Raw genomic sequence first — 22185 nt, 5'->3', positions numbered from 1 at the left:
TATAAAGGGTACTCGGGGAGAAGGAAAATAATAAAGGTCATAATCTCAGAGATCACAAAAAAACCTATTTATACTTGAGAAATTAACCTATGCCAATATTGGTATTTTTATTGAAAGGTAATATAATATATTGGTTAAATGCACATTCTTGGTAATCAAAGAGACAGGTTCCAATTTGATTTCTGATACTCACCAGCCCTGACAACTTCATCAAGTCACTTAATTTATAAGCCTCCATTTTTCTCTTCCTCAAATTAATAATATCATATCTACCTCATAGAGTTTATGCTTAGAATTAAATCAGATAATGTATTTGAAGATCATAGTATAGTTCTCAGAATTTAGTAACTAGCTAATAAGTAGGGCCTGGTAGAGGTGATGGTAGTCATATTATTTTATGATGAATAAATCTACGTCTGTCACACTGTCAGTCAATGACCCCAACAACACCCCAGATTTGGTGATCCACTAGAACTCAGCATATAATCATACTCATGGCTACTCAGCGGTGCCTGGGGGATGTCTGGAGGGAATCAGTGGTGAGCTTCTGTGAGTCTTCTCCCAGTGGAGTCACACAGAATATACTTACTTCTCCCAGCAACAAATCATGGCATATGACATGTTCTTTGCCAGGTAAGCTCATGACAGACCCATTGCCAAGGAACAGTTCAGTTTTCAAAGCCTTGCCTTTCCTGACAGCGTAGTTTTTCAAAATTCTACTCACTGGTATGCACTTGACTCCATAGAGGCCGTGTTTTCTTTTTTCATTCTTCCACTGTCCATCTTCTTTGCTCTTTTAACCCTCCTATTTCTCTTTATTTCTTCCAATTCTCTCTTATTATTGAAGACGATATTGAAAAACATTATTATTTGACTACAATGCTTGCTTTTTTTATGTCTCCACTTTGCAAAATTTTTACCTAGATCTCCTCCTTCAGGGTCGACCCAAGTTTTCTGAGGTGACCGTCGGGTGCTCCTAACCCCGTTGTCTTAGCCTGCCTGAGAAACACTTAAGTCCAGTCCAGTAAGGGCCAATGGTCCTCTTAAAAAGCATAATGACTATAATGTCAATTATGTTTATTTATTATAAGGATTTCTCACCAAAATAATATAATACGTGCCATTAAGTGTTTCACATAGTGGCCTCTTTAGACATATCAGTCCACATTTGTAATGAGGTAGAAATAGTCTAAAGAGTGAAATAATTTTCAAAGTTTTAGATAGACCTTTCTTCTTATGAAAGGCCTGATATGTTCTTCAACCTCACTGAAACACAATATCATTTATTTTATAGATTTCCAGGCCATGGGGTTGAAGAAAGGGATGTTTTTCAACCCAGATCCTTACTTGAAGATTTCCATCCAGCCTGGGAAGCACAGCATCTTCCCTGCCCTCCCTCACCATGGGCAGGAGAGGAGATCTAAAATCATAGGCAACACTGTGAACCCCATCTGGCAGACTGAGGTGAGTGCCGTGGGCCCTGAAAAGAAGCCTGTGTGTTATTACCTGCTTTCTTGGAGCCCTAAACTCTGCTGCTAAGTTCGTGGCTCTCTTGGTCTTAGAAGGGAGTCATGTTCTCTCTGGGTTCCTGATAGAGTCACTCAAGGCAGTACCCACCCTCAGTAGCCATATAGTAGTCATTTAATTTGGTTCTAAACCTGTGCCTGAAAACAGGACAGCCTTTTCCTCTGCCTTTCTGTGGGAGAAGGAAGAGAAGCATTTTGATCTGAGAATTCTCACACTCTTTTCATACATGTGGTCCTTAAGCAAGTGTGCCAGATTTTAAATGTGTCCCTCTGGATTCTAAAACTTGGGACGGGTAAATCAATAGGCCTAGAATAAGGCCTACAATACAAATTGCTTGATTTAAATAGACAGGAAGCATAATTGTTCATCCCATCTTCCTGGTTTACACAGTGGTAGGCAACTTGCTGGCACACTGAATAGTTTGTTTCGTCTAATGAAGGCCCTTCACTCCTAAATGTGCCCCTTCCACCATTCAGGAGCTAGAAGGTTTCTCAACAAAGCCACGTGTCAGGCTCAGCCTCACAGTGACTAAGTCCTACCCTTGAGAGCTAGCAGAAAGTTGCCTAGTTCGTTAGCTTTAGCATGAGGGTATAACCTGCAAACTGTGTGGGTTGGGGAGCAGGGAAGTTTAGGGCATGAGTGTGGCACCGTCTAACGCAGTAAAAGTGCAGCTTTGCCGTCACACAAACCTTGGTTCAAATCTCAGATTGGCCAAATGAGTTATACTAGTTGTATAACTGAGAAATCAGTTATCCTCAATCTGGGCCTCGGATTATCTTCATTTGGGCTCTTACTGCTGGAAATGTACCACTCCAACTGAAGACATTTGCTTTGGACAAGATTCCTTCCTTAATTCTTCCAAGTAGACCATCTCCGATGTAGAGCCCTCAAGCATCCTTAATTAAATATTTGGGGGCAAATGCTTTTTCATTGTCTCTTAAATTATACCCTACTTCCTAGGCTTAATTAACCCTGACCCAGAAGAGCAGCATTAGAGCTTCTAAGTGTACATAAGGGAAGTGGAATTATACTTTAAACTTCCTACTGCTTTGGTTGAGATTTTTTTAAAGAAAGACTGCAATGTGTGCCTATCCTGGTTACTGCCAGCAGAGCTTACAGCTACGTGTGTTTTGGGTAGGCCACTTCATCTGGGAGTCATCATGTCAGGGTGGGGCTAGTGTAGCTCCCCTGGCTAATCCCATGTGGATTGAGTGCTTTGACCCAGGAAAAATGGCATCTGGGGCAGTGTGGGAGAGGGACTGGATACAGGGACATTAGTGGCTGTCCTTTTAGACTTTCCCCGAAGCCACACAACTCATTCTCTATATGATTCTGGCATCCTATGACCCGCCATCCCTCCACTGGAGCCAAGGGTGAGTGCCTGCAAGCAAGATTTTGTGTGATTTGCCTTTAAGAGGATGCCTGGGTTTCCAGCAGCCTTCCATCTGATCAGGGCAGAGAGAATCCCCGATGATTTTCACAGCCAGATGCTATGTGGGCTCCTATTCCCAGCACTGGTGCTCTAAGCTGGGAACCTGGCATAGGGTTGAGACCCCTCCCTCCTCAGGGGAAACCTCTGCAACGGAGATACGGCTCCAGATTCTCAACTTCTGCACACGAGTGTGCGCCAGACCATTTTCTGTCTCAGCCCCTCCTAACAGTCTCTATGTGGCTGCTTCTGTGGATCCTCACTTATAGGACTTCTGTTCAGCTAGTCTTCAGATGGTTGTCCAGGTGCATTATTGATAATTAATTTGTAATTTTTATGTGGACAGCCATGTGAAGACTAACTGTTGTTGCCTTTATTTAAAAAGTTATATAATATGCTGTTTTTAAAAATTGCTCAGTGAAAAAGATCTGCTTTCTCCCTTCCCCTACCAGCCCACTTCCTAGAGTTCAGTTTGGAGTGTACCGCTCCAGGCATTTTATCCGCAAAGTATAATGGAATCTCACTCTTCATATTCTTCAATGTCTTGCTTCTTCACTTAGTTTTTCAAGTATCTTTTCATGTCAGTGCATAGTTATTTGCCTGTTTCTTTTTAATGACAGCAGTGAGTTTTCTGTTTCAAAGATTTATCATACTCCACTTATCTGGTTCCCTATTAGATATGTTTAGTCTTTCCAGTCTTTTGCTATTGCTAATACTGCTCCATTGAACCCCCCATAAAAATATCTGTTTTTCATGCTTGTGCAAGTTAATGCAGAAGGAAAATGCCTAGAAGTAGAATTCTGCTTTGAATGGAATTTGCAGTTTAAATGCCAGTAAATATTGCCAATTCTCTTCCCAAAGATCAAATCAATTTACATTCCCATCAATACAGTGTGGGAGTTCTTGTCTTTTCCCACTCTCAAGAGCATGAGGCATGACCAATCTTTTAAAAAATCTCTGCTATTTTAATCATGAAAAAAAGATACTGAATTATTTATTAAAAGTGCATTTCCTTTATTATAAGTGATTTTGTGTGTTTTTCTTACTTTAAGAATTTTGATACCTTTAGTCAAGTGTGGTGGTGCCTGATAGCATTCTTCCTTCTTAAGGTGACTTGATTTTATTATTTGAATCTCAGAGAATAACCTTATTTTTAAGCACTGAAGAAGCACCTCATCATTGCCGTTACTCATTTACTGAGTAAACAGGGCTTGGAGCATTCTAAGACCTTGATACATATACAGGGTGTCCCCCAAAAATGGATACACGCACTTTGAACAATTATAAAGACAATGTTTAACAAAATACATTTCATTTTTAAAATTGAGCTATCAACTGTGTATACATTTTGGGGGGCACCCCGTATATATACTGCCATTGGGATATTTTACCATGACTTTATTATCCAAGCAGATGGCCTGGGAATTGGCCAGCCTTCACAACTCTCAGCTAACTGATACCACATATTATTTCATTGCAGCAATTCAGCTTTGTGTCATTGCCCACTGACGTGCTGGAAATTGAGGTGAAGGACAAGTTTGCCAAGAGCCGGCCCATCATCAAGCGCTTCTTGGGAAAGCTTTCAATGCCGGTTCAGAGGCTCCTGGAAAGACACGCCATAGGGTAAACATGCGATTGAAATCCTTATCAGATATTCTCAAGTAGCAGTCAGCAAACTGCAGCCCATGGCCAAATCTGGCCCAACACCTGTTTCTGTGCAGCCATGAGCTTTTTACACTTTTAATGGTTGGGAAAAAGCAAAGGAAGAGTAATAGTTTGTGATACATTAAAATGATGTGAAATTCATTTCTGTTTCTATCAATGAAAGTTTTATTTGAACACAGCTATGCTTATTAGTTTACTTATTGCCTAGGCTGCTATCATGTTACAATGGCAGAGTTGAGTGGTTGGGACTGAGACCTCATTACCTACAAAGCCGAAAATATTTACTAACAGGCACTTCACAGAAAATTTGCCAACTTGTGTTCTAAAGAGAGAAAAAAAGATATGAATTTCCTTTGCTTGGTTTTTCTGTGTACGTTGACATTTTCCAAGTACACCCTTAATAACGGACAGTGCCAGCAGCAGGTGCAGGTCTTGCAGTAAATATACAATGTCTAAGAGAGGATACAATCGTGGATACTGAAGACCCTGTGGAGTGCTTCAGAAAGGGAACTGCTTCTTTAAAATACTTGATAAGGATTTTCTTGAGCTTTTTCATTGTTGTTGATCACATGTACATTCCCATGTTTACCTTAAAACCATCTTATAAGTACTGGAGGAGATTATCACTTCCAAATAGCAGGGCCACCCTGGCATGCCTGTCTCATCTGCTGTATGGTCTTTGGATGAAGAAGTATTGGTCAGATCTGTGATGATGCTTATTTCCTTCCAGGGATAGGGTGGTCAGCTACACACTCGGCCGCAGGCTCCCAACAGATCATGTGAGTGGACAGCTGCAATTCCGATTTGAGATCACTTCCTCCATCCACCCAGGTATTTTCAGCATGAACTTCATGTCTTGTCCTAGCCTAATGTCATGTGGTTAGACAGTGGAGTAGAGATTAACAATAATACCAACGTAGGTATGAAGCCATGTCTAATTTATCATTTTACGTCCAGCACCCACATAGGAGATGCACAATCGATGTTTAAACATTGCATACATGAGTGACTTAATGAAGGAAGTTGAGCATGAATTAATGTGATACATGTCTTGTTGAAGAACTGCGATTGTACAGTGGTTTAACAGAAAATTTCAGAATCATCCAGTGTTCAGCTTTTCAAGGCAAAGCACATTTCCAAATAAGAATGATAAAATGCCTCATAATTCCACTTTTTCTCTTCGCCTGCAACTAAGTGCAGATCACGCTGAGAATTGTTTGGTCCTTCTAGCCTGCATTTATGAGTTGCTGTTAAAGCTAATGAAACTTTTGAGAACTCAGCGTCTGGAGTTTATCACTGCCCACTCATTAAACTCCAGTGTCTATGCCCATATATAATACAGAATGTAAGAAAACATCCGACTGGGTTTTTTTCCTTTCAAATTTAGCCTTTTCTCTATTATAAGAATAAAATGGACTCTTTTGTGTAGCAGTAAAGACAAACTTATGGCTCACCAGAGAGGTGATTTTCCTTCAACGTGTGAATTGCACTAGTGTGTTTGAAATGGGACGTTCACATCTTACAGGAATCAAATAAAGCAAGCAAGTGGGAGAAGGTAGAGGTACACCAGATTGCTACTCCTTGAATAGTTGCTTCGTGTGGAGACCTGGTTTATTCTTTCACTGCAATAATCTCCAAATGTTGGAAGCCTTCCAGTCCTAATAACTGAATAAGTGGTTGCTGCCATCATCTAGCCCTTTTCTACTCTAGTTGCCAAGAACCCAACTTACCCATTCGGCCACCCTGGGGGACACAGCCATAGGAAATACTCTGAGCAAGTACAATTAGCCTTGCCTGGGATCAGCAAGGAACTGTAAACACCCCTCCCCCACCTCTCAAGTCTTCACATAACAAACATTGTTGAGAACTGTTTGTTAGCTTTCGGTTATTTTAACCAAAAAATGAATTCCCTTAAAACAGAACTCAGGAATATGACTGTAGATCTGTAAATTTTCATTAATACAAAAGAACTCATTTTTTTTTCAAGTGTTTAAAGCACAATCCTGGCATTTGCCGATAGTCCTGGCTTCATTAATAATAGTGTCCCCCTTCACTCTCAATAGTGTCTCTTCTTGAACAATAAATTATATGATCACAATAAAGGAAATGGGATCAAGCATGTAGGAGGGAGAGGAGCTAGCCTTTATTTATTTATTTATTTATTTATTTATTTTACTTGTCCGCCTATGTTCCACCCTTTTGGCAACCACCAGCTTGTTCTGCATATCTATGGGTTTGGTTTTGTTTCTTAATTTGTTTTGTATTGTTAGATTCCATATAAATGAAATCATACAGTATTTGTCTTCCTCCATCTTGACTTATTTCACTTAGTTCATAATATCCTCCAGGCCCATCCATATTGTCATAATTGACAAGATTTAATTCTTTTTATTGCTGAGTAATACTCCATTGTGTATATATAACACATCTTTATCCACTCATCTATCAATGGTGACCTGGATTTTTTCCCATACCTTGGCTATTATAAATAACTAGAGGCCCGGTGCACGAGATTCGTGCACTGGATGGGTTGGGGGAGGGGGGGTTGGTCCCTCAGCCCAGCCTGCGCCCGCTCGCAGTCCGGAACCCCTTGGGGGATGTCCACCTGCCGGCTTACTATGACTAAGCCGGCAGTCAGACATCCCTCTTGCAGTCCGAGGCTCTCACAGTCCGGGACCCCTCGCTCCTTACTGCCCACCCGCAGCAGAGGGGTCCTCGCTCCTTACTGCCCACTGCCGCTGCACTCGCCTGCCCCTTCTGGCTGAGCGGCATGCTCCCTGTGGGGCAGCTCCTGCACTGAGCGTCTGCCCCCTGGTGGTCAGTGCACATCATAGCGACCAGTTGTTCTGCAGTTCAGTTGATTTGCATATTATGCTTTTATTATATAGGATGCTGCAATGAACATAGGTTCTTTTTAAATTAATGTTTTTGTTTTCCTCAGATAAATACCCAAAAGTTATATTGCTGGATTATATGGTAGTTCTATTTTTAATTATTTGAGAAATATCTATACCATTTTCCATAGTGACTGTACCAATTTGTAATCTCACCAACACCAACAATGAATGAGGCTTCCTTTTTTTCTCCACATCCTTGTTGGAACTTATGTCTTAATTTTTTATGATAGTCATTTTGAGAAGTGTGAAGTGATATCTTATTGAGGTTTTATTTTCCATTACTTGGATGATTACTATGGGCCATTTGTATATGCTCTTTGGAGAAATGTCTATTCGGGTCCTCTGCCCATTTTTTAATTTCATTGTTTTTTATAGTAAGGTGTATGAATTCCTTATGTTTTTTTATGTTAATCCCTTATCAGATATAGCATTTGCAAATATCTTCTCCTATTTAGAAGGTTGTCTTTTCCTTTTGTTGATGGTTTCCTTTGTTGTGCAAAAACATTTTAATTTGATGTGTTTATTTTTGCTTTTGTTGTCCTGGCCCAAGGAGAAATATACCAGAAGGTATTGCTAAGAGCAATGCCAAAGACTTTAGTGCCTATGTTTTCTTGTAGGAGTTTTATATTTTCAGGTTTTATATTTTAATCTATTTTGAGTTTATTTGTAATATGGTATAAGAAAGTGGTCCGGTTTAATTTCTGTGCATGTACCTGTCCAGTTTTCCCAGAACCACTTATTGTTGAAACAGTCTTTACTGCATTGTATATTCTTGCCTCCCCTGTCATAGATTAACACTATATATAAGTGAGGATTTATCTCTGGGCTCTCTATTCTATTCCATTGATCTATGTGTCTGTTTTTGTGCCATTCCCATACTGTTCTTATTTTTATAGTTTTATAGTATAATTTGAAATCAGAGAGTGTGTTACCTCCTACTTTGTTCTTTTTCAAGATTACTTTGGCTATCTGGGAGTCTTTTGTGGTTCCATGTAAATTTTAGGATTCGTTTTTTCCTGAATGACCACTTCTCAATGCAGGAGCTGCCCCCTGGTGGTCAGTGTGCTCCCACAGTAGGAGCACTGCTCAGCTGACCAGGATGAGCGGAGCTCCCACAGCCGGCTGCTCCCTACAGGCCATGCCCCCCCACCAGTGCACGAACCCGTGCACGGGGCCTCTAGTCCTAAAATAAAAATCCCTTGGGAAGGCTTACATGTCCATGTCTGGCAGAGTACACTAACACCAACTGCTTTCTTGTGGAAGGAGTGACATTTTCCTCTTGCCCGCAGATGATGAAGAGATGTCCCTGAGTACGGAAGCTGAGCCAGCGGGCATGCCGGGCAGCCCTATGAACAGCCTGGTGGCGAGCAACCCTGGGGACCCTCTGCAGGAGGCACCAGAGCCCTCGGGAAGCTCCGAGTCAGAGAAGCCGAGGGAGGACAGCGCCCTGGTCTCCGAAGGGAGCGCGAGCCTGGGGCTTGCCAAGCCCGTGGAGGAAGCGGCAGGTACCACTGAGGCAGGAGACAACCTCGACACAGTCTCTGTGGGACCTGATGGGGCTGGGGAGCTTCTGGGCCTGGGGCGAGAGGACACGGAGCCCACCCTGAGTGCAGAAGAGGTGGCCGAGGGGCTGGCCCTGGGAGGGGAGGCACCCCCACCGGAGCTGCTGGAGGACAGTGAAGCCCAAGACCGCCCTGGGGATCCTGTGGCAGAGGAAGCGGCCCAAGAGGAAAAGGGACAGGCGGCGGAGGAGGAGGAAGAGGGCGATGGGCACGTGCCTGCCCTGGGAGCCCCGGAGGACAGGCTGCAGCTGCGCGCCTCGGTGAAGAGGAAGAACAGGCCCTGCTCCCTGCCGGTGTCGGAGCTGGAGACCGTGATCGCGTCGGCCTGCAGCGACCCAGAGACGCCGCGCACTCACTACATCCGCATCCACACGCTGCTGCACAGCCTGCCCCTGGTCCAGGCCGGCAGCCCCGCGGAGGACGACGGCGCGGAGGAAGAGCCCACTCTCAAGGACACGGTGGAGAAGGACGGGCTCAGCGACGGGGACACGGTAGCTGCTGAGCCGCCTGCCCTGGAGGAGGGGTTGGAGGATCCTGAGGGGGCTACTCTCGGTACGATGGCCCCCGGCCTCTCCGGCGTGGCCAACAGCTCGGCCCCGGATGGCGACACGCACCCCAGCACGGGCAGTGAGAGCGACTACAGCCCCAGGCAAGGCGGGGACCACAGCTTCGAGGGCTGCGACGCGTCCTGCTGCAGCCCCTCCTGCTACAGCTCCTCCTGCTACAGCACGTCCTGCTACAGCAGCTCCTGCTACAGCAGCTCCTGCTACAACGGCAACAGGTTCACCAGCCACACCCGCTTCTCCTCCATGGACAGCGCCAAGATCTCCGAGAGCACCGTCTTCTCCTCGCAAGAGGAGGAGGAGGAGGAGAACAGCGCGTTCGAGTCGGTGCCGGACGCGGTGCAGAGCCCAGAGCTGGACCTGGAGTCTGTGAACGCGGCCGGGCCGTGGCACGACCAGCCAGCCGCCCCCACCGGGAGCATGAACGAGAGTGTGGCAAGAACCGCGGATGGTGTGGAATCCCCCATGGCGGGGCCAAGCAGTCGGAGAGAAGGTTAGACCTCAAACCTGATCAGAGTGAGAATAGGACCACGAGGGGGACACGGGGCTAACCAACCTGGTTTAAAAAGAAGAGGGAGAGGATCAGTCCCACATGGGGTTGCTGCCGATGTGTGTGCCTGTCCTGTGTGTGTATCTGTGACTACCAATAGCTTCCACCCCACCACCTCAGATATACACCAAGAGTTACCAGAGCACACATGTGAGTGCGCACGTGTGCATGTGACTCTCTGTTTAACTTATCACTGTGGCTAGTGTATATGTTACCCTTCCTGCCCTGACAGCAGCCAGAGCATCAAGGCTAGTATCCAACGACATGAGCAGAAATGGTGGATGATGTGGAAATATCTGCTGACTTCCCAAAATTTATTAAAGCTTAGCAATGAATATAATATAAGTGGAGGCACATTGATTTTACCTCTATTTTAGAATTTAACTAGTCTGTGTACATATAGATAGGAATAGTCTACCTATCTTTCATAACTGGTCATTATTTCTGATGCTCAATTCTGTTTATTGTTGTTGCTTTTCTCTTTTTTAGTGTTTCTATGTTTTGTTTTTTCTTTTATTTATTTATTTTTTAGGCTGATTGGAAGGGAAGGATAATATGAATGCGCAAATTGCTTTGTTTCAAATAAGATTCTAATTCAAAAGATGCCACCTCTAGTTTTAAAATGTGTTCTGTATTTTAACCACAAAAGGTCCTTCTTAGTCTTGCTTTCGAATCATGCGTGAAATTAATTTGCATTTCCTTATCCAGAGTTGGGAACCATCTTCCAGGCAAGTGACAGTGACATAGGGGGAAATAGTTCAAAGGTCATACAACAAGATGAAATAACTTGGTTGTTTTAAAAGAGAGACATACAGATTCTGCTACTTTGCTGTTCTGCTGTTTCAGTTAGGCCCCAAATAAAATGTGGTGGTGTGGTCTCTAAATTGCAAACTCATGAAGGACCAGAATTGTATCTTCTCTGTGTTTGCGTTCTCGGCACCTAAAGAAATGCCTGGCACCTACACATTTTTATAGGAACTAAAGTGAGCACACAAAAATAATTTTAAGTCAACAATGCCCAATTCTACATTTCAGAGAAAGAAGGAGTGAGGAAAAGTGGCACATGTGATCAGAAGACGTGCAAAAAAATGGAAAAGGAAGAGAAACGCAGGGAGGAAAACTGTAGTGACATACAGTCCCCACAGGGGAGACGATGTGGAAGGAACCCATGGCAGTGAAAATGCGGTGGTCCGTTTCCTTCTTCAGCAAGGATGTTGTGAATATCTTCTTTGTTCTGGGCCCAATGCTCTATGCTGGGTACAGGAAAACAGACCAGCGTCAGACAGCATATGGAAATACTCAATAATTAAACACAATTAAAAATAATTACCATATAAAGAGATTTGGGGACATACACATAAAAGAGTATAACTAGGAGCTGGCAGGAATATTTTAGACTAGAGGTCGGCAAACTTTTTCCATAAAGGGCCAGAGTGTAAATATTTTAGGCTTTGTGACGCAAGAGGCAAAATCTAGCAACTATTCACACCCAAAGGCTATTTTTCTAATACTTTTACATTTTAAAATGTAATCATTCTTACCTCAGAAACATGCAAAAATGAAGTTGGATTTGTTATTTGTCAACCATTGTAGCCTATGGGGTATATTTTGACCACCTTGTTGGAAGACAGTCCACACACAGTTCATTGAAAATTAGCTCAGCATACACTGTCCACACCCTTATCCATCAGGGGAAAGCTGTTCCTCACAGAAAGGTGCTTCAGGGCCATAGCAGAAATCTTTGCAGTGCAACTTCTAAAGAAATGTCTAAATTCCTGAATTCTGCAGGCTGTAAACTCAGAAAAGGTTAAGAAGAACCTGAACACTTTCCTATGGTGATCACCAGGGGCAATACGAAGATTTCTGAGAGGAACTGTTGATCTCATGAAAGCTGCACATGTGTTAGCATGTGACTTCTTTGCAGCCAGTCTTCCCTCCATCAGTAGTGAGTCCTGAGCTAAGGGTGTCCGTGTGGTCGATCTGTCCCTCACTGGCATTTGCTCCAAGAAAGCAGGGCTTCGACGCAACCCACCTAATATGTGCATGTGGGCCCTGTTCTCCCATTAGAATCACTATTGCCCCTTGCCGTGACTTCTCAGGTTGCAAATTCGTTCACTGCCTAGGCCACGGTAAACTGACTGCGCACATGCCCAGGTAGATGAGTCTACAGCAGCTTATGGAGGATGTATTCTTTATCTTTATCTACTTTTTGTTTCTTTTCCCTTTTATAAAATCCTCCTTTTTAAACCTCAACATTCAATAGTTTTTAAAAACTTTCTTAAGATCAGATTATAAGAGCACTGTAATGTGATGATGACCTCAGGCCCTGGAGCTTGGGTTGATTATATCCAGTCCCACCACTTCCTGGCCATGATACCGTAGCCAAGTTACGTAACTGCTCTATGCTTATTTGTAAAACGGGTGTGAATGTAGAATCTACCTCAAAGGGTTATTGGAAGGACTAAATGCGGATATGTGTAAAGCCCTCAGCCTCCCCTTGAGTGAGGCTTCTTCGAGGCAGATAAGCAGTGAGACTAACTTTTCAAGTGGAATATATTTCCCTCTTGGAAGGTCTAGACGTTCTGAACACTTGCTTTGTGTTTGAGGCAAGGGTGATGGTGTGGCGCGTCAGCCTCTTGCCGAACAAAATCCTTTGCCTCTTCTGTGTGCTCCATTCTTTCAGTTGGCTGAGCTGTGTCAGTCATGTGACTCATTTGCTTGGGGTTCACAAGCAGGTAGGGTCAGCTCCATTAACCCCTGCAAGCAGCAATATTCCGCTAGCTTGGAGGAGTGATTAATCTGATTGGTTGAATTAATTACAGGAGGTAAGTTTGTTCTTTTTTTTTTTTTTCAAGAAACTAAATTAAAAGCACAGAAGCTGATGACATAACAACTGTACCATCGTTTTTGGTTTCTGACATGAAGCATATATAAAAACAGACATGAGTGTGAGATCCACTAAAAAACAGAGCACATCTTTGAAACAGGAATCAGTTCACAAGGAGCTGTGCACTGACACCAGGGGCACACACCTTCCTTGGCTTTCCTCAAAGTCTCAGAGACCCCAAGCATTTGAGTAACAGAGCTCACACGAGAAATTGTGTCATATGTTTAAACTTAGAAGGGCCCTTTGTTCCGAAATACCTCTCTGTTTTTGTTTTTCTGTTAGCTCTAGGAATGACGCTGCTAAATTAAAACCATCTAACTTCCTTCCTAATTAATTTATTTTACTTTTTATCAGTTCTATGGATCTAGAGTTAGAAGAAATAATCATCCTGTCCGTGTATGGGCATTCTGGAAAATATTTGAAACTTGAAATCCCACAAAGATCTTAACTGCTGTTTTTTACAGTTTCTCTCCTTTTTGACCTAAGGGATAATGGAACACTTAATGTTTGCATCAGCCAAGAAGGACAGAAGAAGGAAAAGGTCTGACCTTTGTCCTCTGGCCAATATGGGCTATTGCAATAAAGCCAGGATCATGTGAGGTAGGAAGGGGAGGAGACACCAGTCTGAATGGAAGCTGTCTCTTGGCCCGTGGGCCTGTAGCTCTCCAAAGACCAAGAGCAATTACTTTTGCAATTGCTGGTGCTGTAGGCCTCCCATCCACATGGCCACTCTACACACAGTGTTACCGGAGCCTGAGAACATCATGAAATAGGAGCACCATTTTAGATCATTGTTCAGTTCATTATAAGCCTGACCGACAATATTATTAGATATGCCTGTAATAATTGGGGCATGCATTCTGTGGATATGTTTATCTCTAAAATGTGTCCATGTTCGTCTCTCTTCTTCCTCCTATCTTACTTCTGTGTTTCAAGTTTTCTTGTCTCAGTCTTCCTACCTTTTATCTACTTCTTTTGTCTTTTGTCCTTTTCTCTTTCCAGAACACTCTGGCTTTTCTGATTCTTCCTCAAAATCACCTGCTACAATCACAAAATCCCATGGCTCCTCCCCACCCCACCCCCACCCCCAACCCTAACCATTAATTTCTATACTAAAGGAATTTACCTTCTTGACCCACCGGTTCCTTAACCCCTTCTTGGAAAGACACCAAGTTTCATTCCAAAAACAAAATCTGAAAAACAGCCTCTTGGCAGCCCTTTGATGAAACCTATTCAAACAAGAGCAATGATTTTGCACTGGCCCACTGAACTGTCATGGGACCTCAGGAATGCTGCCCTTCCCTCAAACAGGCCTATTTCTTTGGCTGGGCTCAAGTCAGGCTCTGCTAGTTTTCTTTCTGATGCCACCTTTCTATCAAGATAATTCAGGTGGTTACAGAATCAGACCTTGATCCGACATATTGGTCTATGTGGTATAGATCATTGTCATGAAGTGTTTGGCTATGTTCTTTGGAGTTTAAAAAAAATAATTAACTCTGTTCCTTCTTTCATGAATGACTGTGATTGTAGTAAATGGACACAAAAATAGATTGCCCATTCTTTGGAATTTTTTCTGTAGCAGTTTGTTTTACGGTCCTGGTTTTTTTAACACGTTGCCATAGCAATGAGTGAACCTGAATGTCTTGACTATCTTGTCCATAGGTGAATGCCCTATACTCCATAATTCCCAGCCAGTAAACCAGCTTCCTTCCTTGAGGCCTGAACATCATCACTACCCAACAATCGATGAGCCTCTTCCACCAAGTAAGCTTTAGTTTTTAAACTCTATGTCTTAACTCTTCCTACCAAATCTAAACAGGTCAGTATGAACTTGTATGTAAACATCCAAACTCTTCCTCAACTCCATAGCTTACACTGTTATAAAAAACCAATATGGCACCTACTATAAAAATTGTTTGGGTTTTTTAACTAATGGTTTCAGGATGTGATCTGGAAAAGATAACCTAGTGCTCCTCAACTTCTGAAATGGAGAGCATTTCTTAATAAGTACTTGCAAACTGTACATAATCCTTAAGTCCCAAATTTTACTATTTCATATTTTAAAATTTGCAGTTCAAGATTGAATAGTCCTACTGTTCGCCATTGGACCTGTTATGTAACAAGCATCTCCATATAATAAAACATTTCAACTCATTAGGACCCATGAACTTGCATTTTCCTTGCTATAGCTTGTATCGATAGGGGACAGCCTCCAATTTCTTCTGTAGTTCTTAGGGTTGTTCAGAAAAACATCGTCTTCTTTAGGGATAGCATTCAATATCATTTTCTCCTGATAACTGTAATAAGCAATAATTATCCAACTAGTCATTTGAACTTGGGAAAATCATTTACTCTCTCAGAGACTGAGTTTTCTTATTTGTAAAGTAAAGCTTTAATTTCCTCACTAAATGCTAGATTTGGAGTAGGGAGTCTCTAGATATCATTCTATCCTTAACCTTATAATAATCCATGATAATAAATTTGCAAGAAGGAACTGACACCCCACTTAACATCACATATGTTCACGAGTTCTGTAATATCTCTGTTTTGGTTTAGGCTTGCTTTTCAAGCAAAGATAACCTTTAAGATTTGATAAATTCTATAGATCTTTCCAGGATGCTAAGTGTCAATGTTTCCTTACATTCTGTTGCTTGTGCTTACATTAAGTGGTAACAGTTTTGAGAAGGAAAATTGCGTATCCTTTAATTCATCTATTCTTGCTAATGTGATATATTTTTCATTTATACCATTTTTCTCTGAGTCAGTTGTAATTTATCAGTTAGAAAACAGTGAATACCTTTAATATGTAGACATTTAAAAGAAAGCCATTTTGGGGAGGTAGGCCAAGCCAAACATTATATTCTTTAACTATTGACACCTGATTTGTTTATTTATTTATACATTGACTTATGGGTATTCCATAAATGAATAGTAAAATTTCAGTGCCACTATAGATACTTCCTAGTTGACACTTATCTGATAAATATTTATAGCATGTTTTCTCCAGGGAAAGAACACTTGCCCCACAACAAATAACCTATCAGTGCATATGCGCATGAATTGACTTCCAATCCATGCAAGAATAATTACTAGTTATACTAGATATTATTAAAAAATGAATATATAAGTCTAATTTAAATAATTGCATCAGCAGGTTTAAATAATGGAAATAAAATTTCCAGACAGGTTTTGATTTTCTATTCATGTGATACTTAAAAATATTGGAAAAGTTTTAGTGAAGCCTAATAACTGAATTTACTTAGATAATCTCAAATAGTACATGGATGATTTCACTCGTTCAACAAATATTCATGGAATCCTTACTCTGTGTGAGGTATCACACAGACAAAGGTCTCTGCCGTGGAGTTTACAGTCTAGTCTGGCAGAGACAGATAATAAAACAATTTTTTTAAAAAAGGAAATAATATAACATGTTTAAAGACGATAAGTGCTACCAAAAAACAGAAGCAGAGCAGGATAAGGACATCTGGAGTTGGTGGTGGCTGGTTTGCCATTTTAAATAGGGTGATCAGGTAAGCTTCATTGAGGAGGCAACCTTTGATGCTAGACTTAGAGGAGGCAAAAGAGTAATCCAGGCAAGTATTGAGGAGGGCGAGCTTTCTGGAAAAAACTTACAGCCTGCCTAGTGGGTTTGAGGAACAGCAAGGAGACCAGTGTGTCTGGAGTAGGTGATGACGTCAAGGAGATACTGGAACCCAGATCACATAGGGCCTGGTAGACCTCTTAAGGACTTTGGCTTTGACTCTGGATGAAAGGAGGGCACTGCAGGGTTTTGAACAGAGAAGAGGTGTTGTCTGACATAGGTATTAAAGGCTTTCCTGTGGTTACTGTGTTGGCATTAAATTGTGAGAAGGAAAGATGGAAGCATGAGACCCAACAAAAGTTTACTGCAGTGACCGAGGTAAGAGATAATGGTGGCTTGGGCCAGTGGGGAGCCAGAGAGGTGATGAGGAGTGGCCAGATTCTGGACATGTATTTTGTGGGTAGATTTGCTGACAGATTGGAAGTGATGTGTAAGAGAAAGATAGAAGTCAAGAATGTCCTCAAGAATCTTCACCTGGAAGGATGGAGTTGCTTTAACTCAGATGGGAAGGGAAGGCTGCAGACAGAGCAGGTTTGGCTGGGAAAACTCTGAAGCTTGGTTTTGATCGCATTATATTTGAGATGTCATCCCGGTAGGGATAGCAAGTAGGCGGTGGGATGTATGACTGAAGTTCAAGAGAAAAATCAAGACTACAAACATGGTATTGAAATTGTTAAAAAGAAAAAAAGGACAATTTTACTGTTGCTAGTATAGTAACTAAAAATGATACTTTATTAGGCTCTACATTGTTCTTAGACTGCATGGAAAATATATAATTTAGCATATGATAGGTGCTTCAGCTACACATGAATTGATGAAAATACATTATTCTAACTTGCCCCGGCATCAGTAAGCTATCGTTTTCAGGAGTTGTTTAGGCTTCACATTGCCAAGTCCAGCAGGGCATGCTGAGGCCTGAAGTTCCATTTGGAAATTTTCTCTTCATACAATATGGTTTATAAAATATGTGAAAGTTAATTCTTAACAAAGCAACCCATAAAACATGCTTATAAGCTCTAATTCTACTTTATTATTTTCTGAATATTTATAAAAGTATATGATTAGCACTGTGTATCCCATATATTGACAAAAGGACCTATCTGTCTGGCTTTTATCTTTTTATATTAGTGATTTGGAAATACTGAAACTTGCAGAGAGAAATTATTGCTGCACCATTCTCTAGGTGTGTTTTTTTCCTTAGAGAATTTATGAAACTAGAAAGAATCCTTTCTTTACTTTGAGTGCCTGGAGGGCAAGGGTGTGTTACTCACCGATGAGCCCTCAGGACCTGGCATAGTTTCTAGTTCATAGTGAATGCTAAGAGGAGTTTGTTCAGCTGAATTGAATAGCACAATACTCTTTTAAGGTTAATACTCATTTTTTGTTGGATTCAAGAAAAAGAAAGTGTCTGATTGCTACTAGTTTAGGAATCACGGAAATTTCAAAAATTTTGGTTCAAGATTAATTAATTATCTAGTAGTTACATATACACACAATTTTATCAACAAGTTCACTAACATTTACTACTAACAGTTGATAACTGGATTATCTAGAAGTTAATTTTAATCAAAACTTCCTAGACTTGATTTATGCAATCTGACATTTTTCCTTCATTTTGTTTTCCAAGTTAAATTTGGTGTTTTCTAGTATTTTGATTTTCTTCAGGCATTTTAGCAATTCCTCAGTTAAATGTCAGACATAAGCAATAATATTCACAAACATATGCCGTGCACCTATAAAACCATAAATATACTAAATATATTGAGTTTTTTATTTAAAAAAATTGAGAGTTGCTATGTCATTACCTGAATGATAATTTTTCAATAGAATTATTAGTATCTGATCTACTCCCAGAGCTATGGCTTTTCTCACTTAAAAGGCTGAATGATTTCCCTCCATTTGAAATTATTTTTGCTTTTTCTTCAGTATAACTTTTCAGCATAATTTCATCATGAAGCTTCTATTTCCACCACATTTTTACATGTGAACTCTAAAAGCTTTGCCCATTTTGGTATAGGAGATATTGCTTTTTCATGTTCAGCTTAGATATGTATATATTACTGCCAGCTCTTTCAGCTTTGAGGACTTTTTCATCTACCCCTCCCTACCCAGCCCCTACATCTATTATGTCGTGTATAACTATTTCCATCTTTAATTTGGCTATTGTTTAAATTTGAGAAGCAAAGGAACTTACATTTACCTTGGGCTCCCTCTACTGTTTGGGATGCTGGTTTATCAACAAAGAGGTATTTAAAAGATGATGTTTGTTAATAGTTGTTATCAGTTTTGTTTTATTTTGGTCAAGAAATATTTGGCAGCCACAGTGGGTTGAATATACACTGTCAATTTACAACTTATCAAAAGGATGGTTTGAAATCCTAGGTATCAAATCCCCCTCAAGAGAAATGACAATCAACTAAAGTTGCCAGGTATTAGATGGAGATCATCTAAAGTTGCACGTACAGTATTTTATAACTATAGTTAAAACTGGTTTTAACTACAATCTTCTGGCTGTCATTTGAGTAGCCAATAAGACTGACAGGATGAAAAGATTTAAAGAAAGAAATAAAATACACATTAGACATTTTCTTGAGAAATTATTAAAATTTAACATAGGTCATAGTTGAGGTACTACAGTTACTGTTTAAAATGGCCCAGCAGAGAATATGAACCCAGTAGGCTCTTTTCTGGAATGTCAATGCCTCAGAAGTCATGGCAGGTTCTGTGGGCAGGGTTGGCCTTCGGCTAGTAACCAACGGTGAGTTCTATCGTAAAGGACCTGGAGGTGGCATCTGTTTCATGTGGATCAATGTCTGTCCTTGTTTTTCATTTGGCCTTTCTATTACATGCTAGACTGGGAAGCTCGCATTGACAGCCATGGGCGGGTCTTCTATGTGGACCACGTGAACCGCACAACTACCTGGCAGCGTCCGACAGCAGCAGCCACCCCGGATGGGATGCGGAGATCGGGGTCCATCCAGCAGATGGAGCAACTCAACAAGCGGTTGGTGATCAGCATGCAAAGAGCCCCTGTAAACCAGGAAGGAGAATGGCAGCTAAAGAAAAACCCTGGGACGCTTTTCTGCTCAGACTGCATGAGGAGGCTAGAGATTAATTTTACATCTTAAGAAAGTCATGCATAGTAGGTACTTAGAAAGCCAGACTTAGAATTTGGTGGCAAGAGACGAGCTAAGCCTGAGGGTCATTTCAAGGTGGGGAATCCTCTGAACTTCTTGATGGCCCAGGTTTGAAAACAGGTGTGCTTAATCAAGAGGCTCATGGAGTCCCACTCCCCCATCTTAGGTGTTCACTGAGGGTGTCAGTTTTCCGTGAACTCTCTAGAAATAGTACACAAAATTATACTTGCAGGCACATTTTCTGCAGCTCAAGTTGGAGAACTAATACCATTCAAACTGCTGCCAGTAGCAACCAACTAAGTGCTCTCTGCCTCCCCTCAGCGGGTCTCCTAGCCCTGCCTGAGGTCCACATAGCCTGATGCCACCACCAAGCTTTTCAGAATTCTCCAAGGGTGGACTCTTTGGGACATGTTATTTTCTCTATGGTTTTTCCCTGCAAGCTCCCCAACAAGTTCATACTCTGATTTCAAAATATACTTTAGGTGTCTCCTCATCTGTGTTCACATACCTCTACACGTCTAGGACAGCCTTTTCACATCGCTAGAGTCATGGTTTATATAGCGTGTCATCTTGACTGTGTGGGTTTAGAGTGTGATATCATATTCTAATTTTCTCTTTGATCTGAAAGTCCAGGACAGAGCCTGGGCACATTGGAAAAGTTAGTAAATATTTAGTAGGTACCTGGCAAAGTGGCTAACTGGCTGGCCAACTGATTAAATCCCCAATTTGGGAAGAAAAATAAAATGATCCTTCAAATAAGCAGAAAATATTTGTCTGCCAACGTATTTATTTTTTGCCAGCATGATTTTATTTCCACATATCTGCTGGTCATATCAGTTTCTTGTCAAGTAAAAGTAAGTGAGTAGAACTATTCTTCTAGTTTGTTAGTACAATAATGCAGAGGTAATTTGATATATTAATTGTAACATTTTAAGTTACTTCCCATGGCCTTATTTCAGACTTAGTAAGGGTATAGGCTATTTTTTTTTATAATTCGTTATTATTTATGTTGGTTTTTTTAGAAGTCACCATACTTGAAACTTATCATATCTCACAAAACAAACAGAAGTCAAACCATCCAGAGACACTTGTCTTACTAATTGCTTTGGCTCTCTTGTGGAAATTTTAAGCATTTTTTTCCAGGCATCCAAGACAACATTTTCCAGATTTCCCCAGTAATCTGATTCAAAGCACCAGCCCCAAACAAGCCAACAAACAAAAATTAACTCCTGTCTTTCCATTTTCTGATGCAAAGGTACCAAAATATTCAGCGAACCATTGCCACAGAGAGGCCGGAAGAAGATTCTAGTAGCCAAAGTTGTGAGCAAGTCCCAGCAGGAGGCGGCGGAGGAGGTGGTGAGAGTGACTCAGACACTGAATCTTCTCAGTTGAGCTTAGGTATGGGAGGAGGGGTCCCTAGACTTCTGGGATGGCATCAGGGGCTGTGTGACAGAATGTGTGAGGCCCTTGTAGTATGGCACTGTACACTCGGGGAAAGAAAGCAATGGGACGAATGGAGGTCAGGACAGAGGGGAAAGAGGCAGGGCGCAACAAAGTAAAGCAAACAGAAGTTTCCCACCAGGAACTGAGGAAGCAATGGGTTCACATAGAGAGAATGCCAGCACTATGGCTGGGGGACATGAGGCAGATGAAGTCTGCGGACTGAGAGCTGGGTTTGCTATGTACTTGCGCATCAAGGCAATTTTTTCAGCATCTTGATTTCTAGTTAGGTTAATTTATTTCTTGTAGTCTGTGGATTTTCTACTTATAAATAAAACACGCAATCAAAATTCATGGTCTACTTCAAAAGAACCACATAACTACACTATAAATAGGAATAATTAGTTGTTAGCTTTAGGAATAAAATATAGTTCCCCTTGAGGGAGAAACCTGGGAATAAAGACATTTTCTAGACATGGTTATGCACACCACCCAAGAGCCTTTTTTTACCAAATCTTGTAGGATAGGTGTCCATCAGGGGTCTGGTGGTCATTTCTTAGAACTCAAATGAGGATATTCAAAAGGCATAGGAGACTGGCTTTCACTTTTTATACCTGTGATGACATAAGAGGATCACAGTGACATACTAATCATCCAGTTTTTAAAGTTGAGTTGTGATGGAAATTTTATTTGCAAAAACAAGGCTCAGAAAATAGTCTGAGCAAACAAGCATGTGTTTCCGTCCTCCCAGGTCTCAGCTCTTACGACAATGCAAAATAGTGGACATTTTCATGCACTCTTTTGAATGTATATACTAGTATACAGTTCTACCAACAATTTTAATTGCCTTCATTTTCTTCATTTTACCAGATATACTAACTTAACTGACTAGTTTAGGATTTTCTAGTATTAATTTCATAGTTC

The 22185-nt window shown here is 41.3% G+C and overlaps 1 protein-coding gene across 1 annotated transcript in view; it reads left to right on the top strand.

Annotated features, from left to right (window-relative positions):
- HECW1 (HECT, C2 and WW domain containing E3 ubiquitin protein ligase 1) overlaps window positions 1-22185 on the top strand; it is a 151880-nt gene that overhangs the window by 93462 nt on the left and 36233 nt on the right. The window contains exons 7-13 of the mRNA XM_023751008.1: window positions 1295-1464; window positions 4437-4579; window positions 5352-5452; window positions 8808-10136; window positions 14743-14844; window positions 19538-19688; window positions 21077-21219. Coding sequence (XP_023606776.1) covers window positions 1295-1464; window positions 4437-4579; window positions 5352-5452; window positions 8808-10136; window positions 14743-14844; window positions 19538-19688; window positions 21077-21219 — 2139 coding nt within the window. The remainder of the gene's footprint in view (window positions 1-1294; window positions 1465-4436; window positions 4580-5351; window positions 5453-8807; window positions 10137-14742; window positions 14845-19537; window positions 19689-21076; window positions 21220-22185) is intronic.

Source organism: Myotis lucifugus, unplaced genomic scaffold (assembly GCF_000147115.1).
Source record: "Myotis lucifugus unplaced genomic scaffold, Myoluc2.0 scaffold_18, whole genome shotgun sequence".
NCBI lineage: Eukaryota > Metazoa > Chordata > Mammalia > Chiroptera > Vespertilionidae > Myotis > Myotis lucifugus.
The sequence above is the reverse complement of the archived record's forward strand: the minus strand, read 5'-3'. Positions and strand labels throughout refer to the sequence as shown.